Source organism: Enhydra lutris, unplaced genomic scaffold (assembly GCF_002288905.1).
Source record: "Enhydra lutris kenyoni isolate GAN:26980312 unplaced genomic scaffold, ASM228890v2 scaffoldscaffold1, whole genome shotgun sequence".
NCBI classification, from domain to species: Eukaryota; Metazoa; Chordata; class Mammalia; order Carnivora; family Mustelidae; genus Enhydra; species Enhydra lutris.
Window position 1 is genome coordinate 3,845,500 of NW_019154085.1, and position 8,687 is coordinate 3,854,186.

At 46.1% G+C, this 8,687-nt stretch overlaps 1 protein-coding gene across 5 annotated transcripts in view; it reads right to left on the bottom strand.

Moving 5' to 3' along the window:
• LOC111144592 (signal transducer and activator of transcription 1) overlaps window positions 1-8,312 on the bottom strand; it is a 38,648-nt gene extending 30,336 nt beyond the window's left edge. For 2 of the 5 annotated variants that reach the window (XM_022499006.1, XM_022499293.1), the window contains exons 1-5: window positions 8,176-8,312; window positions 7,735-7,886; window positions 4,676-4,804; window positions 3,812-3,956; window positions 2,254-2,352 (exon numbers count right to left, since the gene is read on the bottom strand). In XM_022499006.1, coding sequence (XP_022354714.1) covers window positions 2,254-2,352; window positions 3,812-3,956; window positions 4,676-4,803 — 372 coding nt within the window. In that variant the 5' untranslated portion in view covers window position 4,804; window positions 7,735-7,886; window positions 8,176-8,312. The other 3 variants (XM_022499156.1, XM_022499073.1, XM_022499210.1) reach the window with 3 other exon arrangements.
• Window positions 8,313-8,687: the final 375 nt, after the last annotated feature.

Genomic DNA, 8,687 nt, shown 5'->3' on the forward strand with positions numbered 1-8,687 from the left:
AAGTTTTTATTAAAACAAAAAATAACAGAAACAAAATTTTCCTATCCCAACATTTCTATAAAATTTCATAGAATTTGAACACTATAAACAGTCTCTCAAGTTTGCATGTTTTTAACTTGTTGAATTTCTTGAATCCCTATGTACCTATCAGTTTCCACAACTGTCAGTCAAGTCATGGACACTCTTGTTTCATCTAGATTCTCCAAATGGCCCCGGCGCCAAAATGGGGTTACTGGGAACCAAATATAGGCATCACACATCATACGTCAGTATGCATAAAAGATACATTATTAAAACGTAGTTACTTCAACAAGGGGGAGAAATGGCAAAGAAATGTTTCTCAATTTCCCAGCCCATAGTAGATTGGGTAACTTGGGGGCCATTTCCCTTTCCCTGATGGTCTCAAACATCCAGATCCTTCCCTCAAACCCTAAGAAGGTCTTGCTTCTCTTGTTCTCAGCTGGGCAGTCAACTAAACCTCCTGAAAGGTGCTCACCAGTAACTCAGGGGTCTCCTGAGAGGCTTAAGATGGTCCGGTCCCCAGATCACCGACATTTTTAAAGGGGAGAAAACACTGGCAAGCCTTCAAAACCCAGAGCATACCCAGGAGAGGAGGCTGATCTGGGAAAGAAGTCCCCTTATCTCCCTCCCAGTGCCCACTCTGGGCCTCGGGGCCAAATGTGAGGCTAGAAATGCTTGGATGCCAAGGTGGAAAGTTGGTTCTTCTGCCCATCTCTGCTCTTGGCGGCCCTCTCAAGTTGGACATACAGGAGTGGCCAGACCATTGCCTGGTGTTATTAAGATGAAAATCCCACACAGTCCCAATGTCCTGCTGAAAACCTTGCAGCTGCGGAACGCATGATGAAGACAAGTATACCCCCTGCGGAGGAGCCCAGGCGGCCGACACTGAGAGGCACTTCTGTTCATGAGGCCAGGGGCCAGATGCGCTAGCTCGAGTTGAGAACAAATAACGCATCTCTTGAAATGCTCAGTGCAGCAGCGCGCTTCCAGTGGGCCCGGGACTAAATGCCCAGGGAAGCAGCGGATTCACAAAAACTGGATCAAATGCCCAGAAAGCGCATGGAGAATGGCATTCGCCCCTGCTACTTACATCCTACTACTCTGGCATTCTCCCCCTCATAGCGGAAGGGTCTTAGCCAGAACAACCCATACGGTGGTTTCACAACTCTGTTTCGTTGCCTTCTGGTTGTTTCTGGCACCTCAGCCGTCAAGAAGGGGATGAACAGATGCCACAGCAACTTTAAAAATCTGAGCCCTGACTGCCAAGGTGGTTTGTATTAATATTAGTAAAACTCTGATCAAAAATCTCGGTGCTAAAACAAATCTGACTCATTCTGTTTGGATGTCTTGTACATTTAAGAGGTAACTCGGGGCACCTGGGTGGCTCAGTGGGTTAAGCCTCTGCTTTCGGCTCAGGTCATGATCTCAGAGTCCTGGGATCGAGCCCCGCATCGGGCTCTCTGCTCAGCAGGGAGCCTGCTTCCCCTCTCTCTCTGCCTGCCTCTCTGCCTACTTGTGATCTCTTCCTGTCAAATAAATAAATAAAATCTTTAAAAAAAAAAAAAAAGAGGTAACTCGATCCTATTCAAAACAAAGGTCTTAATTTTCCCATCAACTTGTTCTTCTCCTCTAAAACATACTATGTCCTACAAAAGCCGTCTCCCGTCCTTTCTTTCCTCCCCTGCACGATGAACAATATCTCCAAGTGATTCAAGCTGCAAACCATCAAGTCATCTTCCGTTTTGCACTTTCCCTCACTCCCATGTCTGATCCTTCAATATAAGCCCAATCGGTACCATGTCCCAAATATAATCTGCCACTTTTTACCTCCACCAGCTGCACCTTTCTTGAGTCCACTTCCGCCTCCTCTCCCGCTGTCTGCCACTTCCTTCCCTGCCCAATCCTCACCCTGATCTAAAGACATAACCCCTCCCCCCAGATACTTCGTTACTGTATCTCAGTATCCTCCTTTGGTAACTGCATAGGAATTATCATTATCTGAAAATATTTTGCATATGTATTATCTCTCTCCCTCACCAGAATGACTTCCAACAGATCATAGTCCTTTCTTAAAGCCCAGGTCTATGCAATCTCTGTATCTGATCTTTCCCATTTCCTGGGGTTATAAGATCAGAGGACTTTTCCCTACAGGGTGTTCATAATATTTGTTGGGTATATGAATGCATTTTTATTTTACTACAATCTTCAGTGTTCCATTAGAAAAAAAAGTACCTGATTGAATCTCTGAGCATTTTCCAGGATCCTCCTTTCTTCCTTCAGACAGTTACAGATGATCATAGACATCTGTATTGGGTCTTCTTGAAAATTATCCTAGATATGGGTTAGAATAAAAACAAATTTCAGAATGTTTAAGCAACTGTATACCATTATAAATTGAATTTGTTCCTATCTACCGAAAAGCCTCCTCTTGTATTTATTAAATTCTATGCAAGCTATTTTTTTTTTAAAGATTTTATTTATTTGACAGAGAGAGATCACAAGTAGATAGAGAGGCAGGCAGAGAGAGGGAGGGAAGCAGGCTCCCTGCTGAGCAGAGAGCCCGATGCGGGACTCGATCCCAGGACCCTGAGATCACGACCTGAGCCGAAGGCAGCGGCTCAAACCACTGAGCCACCCAGGCGCCCCTATGCAAGCTATTTTTAGTAAAAATAAAAATACCCTTAATAAATTATAACAAAACCTTTCCAATAAGTACACATACCTAAATTATTTCTTGATTAAAAATCCTAAGTATCTTCATACACAGTTCTGCTAATAGTTTTACTTTTATTTCTGTTGTTATTGAGGCCATTTATGTTCTGTTAGGGTCCTGACACAATGCAAATGATATTTCTCAATTAAGTTTTCAGTTGGTCTCTGCTTTGAATTTACCAAAGATATTCTTTTCAGTTTTTCTATTTCCTTGTCAAAGCAGGTTGCAAAATGCTGGCAACATGGCTCTTTATAACAGGTATGCTCAAGCAAAGTCTATAGGAGAGCAAATTTCTGTAAATCTCCCCTAACTTTCCCATCGCTGGTATTATAAAAGCATAGCTACGTTCACAAGGGAAGGAAAAGCTTCTAACTATCTAAGTTGAAGTTTGGTTACGTTGAAATAAGAAAATGATCACTCTCACCTTCACTGAGACAGAAAAGTTCTGTTGTGACACAAGTAAATAGAGTAGCCAGTCTTAAGGGATGCTGGGAGCCTTTTGAAAAACTCCTAAAACCCTGTAGCCTACTGTCTCCGGCCTGGGACTCCCCCTGACTTTCTCTTCTGTGGGAGGGCAATTCTTCCAAAAGCAAGGAAAAGTGGGACCTTGTTCCAATTCACTGAGTCTGTCAGAGCTCTGGGTCATCAAACCTTTCTGGACTGATTCTTCATCTGGACACCAAGGGCTGAGACGGGACTACTACTACAGCTCCTTTGAGTTTCTGCATGGTACGACCACTCATGGCTTTTAAAATGTAACCCTGTCCCCTGGTTTCAATTTCAACAACTTGTAGTAAAAGAAGGTGACAGCATCACATTGTCTCAGAATTACTGACACCTAACAGGTAATACACTTAAACCTGGAAATTCCTTATGTATTTACAAAATGAACAGATATTTTACTTTGCTCATGCTATAAAATATTAGCAATACAAAGAGAGTTTATTTGTCATCTCCGAAATTTTTAAAAATACCAGTGAATGCATGCTCAAGTATTTGCTCAGTGAAAAAAAAAAACAAAAAACTCTTACATAGGCTTGGGAACATTTTAACTATAATGCAAAAACAAGGTCATACCTGAAGATTACGCTTGCTTTTCCTTATGTTATGCTGCAACAAAAAATTATTCTCCAAAGAAAAGCGACTATACTGATCATCCAGCTGGGATAGGAGGTCATGAAAACGGATGGTGGCAAATGAAACGTCATTAGCAGCATGCTCCCTGGGAGATTGAAAATTTACACATTTCGTTTCAGGTACTACTTTCAACAGACAAAATAAACATCATTTTCCTAATGAAAATTATTTAAGAAACCAAATCTTAAGCATTCTCCTAGGTTATTTTTCCTTCTTTTAAGACTGACATTGCTTTTAACAGCAGCTTGTACAATATTTCCATTACATACAATTAGCATGAAAAATTCCAGAACTCAGATTGTGCATGAAAACTATTAATGATAATTATCACTGGAGGGGGAAAAAACCAATAGGGACCTTTACTTTGTGTGCCATTTAAAATTTTTGCAATCAGCATTTAGTAAATTTTAAAATTGAGTACATATCAAGTTTTTAGAGCTAACCCCCTAATTTTATTACCTTCTTCCTATTTCTAATCAATGTTTTACCATAATTAGGCTATCATTGTTTCTTTTAACATTTCTTTCTCTAACCTGGATCCTAACGTGGGAAATAATTGGTGCCAACATTATCTAACTTGTCCAAAGCATTTAGGAGTACATGTCATAATTCAATGGACAAACTGCATACAAGCACTTAATGACTAACACAGTTTTGTAGAGACACATGCCATTTTTCAAACCAACATATTGTTCTGCAACAGCTAACCCAAATGGCTACAATGAGACTCATCTCTTATCCAGTGCGGCTCCATGCCATTTAATCACTTTAAAAACAGAAAATCTTCAAGTGAGCGTCCCTTACCAGTCTTGTTTTTCTAGCCACTGTGCCAGGTACTGTCTGATTTCCATGGGAAAACTGTCATCGTAGAGCTGGTGAACCTGCTCCAGGAATTTGGAGTCAAGCTGCTGCAGCTCGTACCACTGCGACATCCTACCAGCAAACAGAGCACAAGAGCCAGGTCAGGAGTGGAAGAGCACAGTTCCCAAGAAGGCGCTATCTAGCACCGTGCTTCTTTTAAATATCTTACTTAATCCAAAACATGATTTGTCTCTGAAATACGTTATTTAAATGGTATTTACATTCTGAGGTCTGTTCTTTTAAAATTAAGGTTTGGGGTTTGTTTGTTTTCTTCCTTCTCCAGAAAACACACCTTCGGGCCTTTTGCTCAAGTGCCAATATACCAGGGAAGACTTTCCGGCCCCTTACTTACGTTGACATCACATCTCACCTCATAAAACACTATCCCTCCGCCCTGATGTGTTTTTCTCCATAGCACTTACCACCAGCTAACACACCCTGTATTTTCTTTTTTATTCTAAGGAATAAAGGGAATGAATGAAGGGAAGAATCTGAAGGGTGAGCGGACTGTTCAACGCTCTATCTCCAGAACAGTGCCGGGCTCATGAAAGGACTTTGAAATGAATCTGTACTTTTATCGAATAAAAAACAAAAAACGTTATTTCGTTAGATTTGCTTCCAGACAAATCCTAAGAACCCTCCAAAAGTTGCTCTCTTAGAAATACAGTACATTTGGGGGCGCCTGGGTGGCTCAGTGGGTTAAGGCCACTGCCTTCGGCTCCGGTCATGATCCCAGGATCCTGGGATCGAGCCCCGCATCGGGCTCTCTGCTCGGCAGGGAGCCTGCTTCCCTTCCTCTCTCTCTGCCTGCCTCTCTGCCTACTTGTGATCTCTGTCTGATAAATAAATAAAATCTTTAAAAAAAAAAGAAAGAAATACAGTACATTTGGGGCACCTGGGTGGCTCAGTCAGTTGGGCATCTGACTCTTGATTTTGGCTCAGGTCATGATCTCAGGGTCGTGAGGTCAAGCCCCACACTGGACTCTGAGCTCAGTGTGGAGTCTGCCTGAGATTCTCTCCCTCTCCTGCTGACCCTCCCCCTGTTCTCGTGGGTCTGCTCTAAAATAAATAATTAAATCTTAAAAAAAAAAAAAAGAAATACAGTACACCTGTAATTTAACTCAAAGAATTTTAAACCAATATTTTATACTTTGTGATTCATATGCTAACATGAATTATTTTTGTCCTATACCTTTTAAAACAGATTTTCTTCTTGGTCTACTTAGAACAATAAAAGTAGTACGAAAACTCTTAAATCTCAGTAATAATTTAAAGATGGAAACAACACTGTTAAGTATAATTTCAAAAATTAGAGTACTACTGTCTCTTTGGATAACCGTAAGTCATTTTCTGCCGAGCAGTTCTAAGGAAATGAAAACAAAACCCCGATTTAAGGAATTCCTACCGTCTATGTGGAAAACGGAGAGCCTCCCATTACCACAGTGTAGTCGGGATTTACACCAGCACACAGCTGGCTCATGCAGCGTGGGTACACGTGGCTCGCATCCTACCAGGCCTCTGCAGAAGGGGTCTGCATTTTCAAGCAGGGAACGGAAAAGCCATGCATGCTTGCTGTCAAGCACGCTCGTGGAGGCATGAAGTCATGCCTACTCCATGACTTTCCTTCCAAAGAAAAGCAATGATATGGTGGGACAATAAAGCTAGTTACCATCACAAATGCCAGTGGAAATGGACACAAACCCACTCCTTGGCACACCTGCTATAGGAATCTGATTTTGCACTTCAAATTAATTTCACCCCATGGATAACTCCAAACCTGTGGCTCTTTCCCCACCCTGGCAGGTGTGTAATAAGGATGTGCCTAGCAAATCAGCTGGCACGGGGTGAGCCAGAGGGGGCATGACACCTCTTACTAGATGCAGGACCTCAGGCAACTCACTTCCCCATCAACATTGCGGTTGTTAAGACTGGAGGAGCTAGTAGAGCACGGAGCAGGCAATTAATAAATGCATGCTAACAGATCCAGAATCAGTATCATCTCATTAAACCTGTAACCAACTCAAGGAGGGACAGGATCATCCCCTAATCACCTGGCTCAAATTCCAGTGTTACTCGGACTCCTCCCTCCAGTCCCAAGACCTCCTGCCTCTCTGCTTCCAACACCACTTCCCAGTCTAGCCTCCTGCTATACACAGGTGGACCACATCACTGTCTTGCTCAAAACTGCTACAGTTTGCCCATTCCTAGGCTGATCTGCACCCCGACCCTATCTTCATCTGTTAGCAAAGCAAACCCGTCACCAAATTATCTAGTGTTTTGGTTATGCCCAACTTTTCCGCTCTGCTCCAGCTGTCACTCGCTCTTAAAAACAGCCTCTCCAGGAATTTCTGCCTAAGTCCTACCATGATTCAAAGGTAGATACAAAAGCCCCTTCTTCCATAAAGCTGTCTAGGACTTGCCCAGAGACAGTTAAGCTTTCTTTGACTTTGCCTCACGCATTCTGCACCCTCGGTTACTATATCAGCTCCATATGAAGCTCTAGGCTTCCTCCCCTGCGTGGTGGAAGTTTCAGAGGTGCCAGGGCTACCTCTTTTTTTTTTTTTTTTTTAAACAAAAAACCACCAACAGTGTCCTGCCCATCGTAGGTACTCAGTTTACTGGATTGAAATCTCGTCTATTTCGTACTGAATTAGAAAGTAAGGGGCAAACCCTGTGATGCTCCTCCGAGTCTGGGTTCCGCATCCTCATGAGGCAGCGGCTGTCCACGGGCTTGTGCTGGAGGCTCAAGTCTTCCTCCCGGCACGTGAGAACAACCTCTCCAGCCTCCACACACAACACTCAAAGCTCAGTCACTCGCATACGCACACAGATACCCCCCAGACTCTTCAGGATTCGCCACCAGTTTTCAAAGACTAACAGCACTTGGGGGTTCGCAGGAACTTTACTCCAGGAAGACATGAAGCTCCTTTATCTCTAAACACAAAGGATTAAGAGTCCAAAATGAGACGCTCCTCCGTTCGTTCTCCCAAACCGTTACTGACCTGTCGCCTCGTGTCCCGCCGCCGCGGGGCTGAGGACCCAAGCCAAGCGGCCGCCGCGCACGCGAGGGGCGAGCGCCGCGGGGGGTGCATGCACAGGCGCGAGCGTCCGGCCGGGGCGGCTGTCCGGCGACTGCGCAAGCAAACGATCACTTCTGTGGAGAGAAGAAGAGGCGCCTGTGGGGGAGTGGGCGGGGCGGAGGGCAGAGCGGGGTCAGGGCACCGCGGCAGTGTCTTACGGGGGAAATCCTACTTCACAAGACTCTTCCTGCTAGGGCACATCTTGGCTCCTCACCCAGAAGGACCCCGGGGTGCCGGGTACGCGTGCTTCCCCGGTGGCGGGTGCGCCTGCAGAGCGGCCTTCGCCGGGCGTCTGGCGGCCAGACGCGGACCGCGCGGTCCTGGGACGCCCCACCCCGGCGCCCGGAAACCCGGGCCACTCACTCTGCGCGCCGGGTCGGGCAGCGGTGGGCGGAAGCGCCGCGGGGCTGCCTATCCCGGGTCGCCGCACCCGCTTCGCCTCTGCGGGGTCTGGGGTCGGACGGGCGACGTCCCGGGAGCGACGGGGCCCGCGGCCGACTCTGCAGAAAACCGAAAGTAGCGGCTGGGAGAAAAGACAACGCCCGGCGCCCCGCCTCCTCGCGCCTCTGCCAATCAGCGGGCGGCTGTCGCGCACGGCCAATCGGACGCTGCTGTTCCGCGGGGTCGCTGCCTCCCCGCCGCGGCCGCGGCCCCTCCAACCCGCCGAGGCCTACCTGGGCCCCGAGCAGGGCCCCCGCGGGGCGTCGGGAGGCTGACCCGGTGTCGCAACTTAGCGGGCTGGCGGTTACCTCCAGACATTGCGGACGACAACTAAGAGGATGTCTGTGTTCGCAGAGGCCCAGGCTTGGAGACCCTGGCGTTAAACCCCTGTCTGTGAAGCCAGGGCCGGGGACCCGTGGGAACTCGGTCTGAGT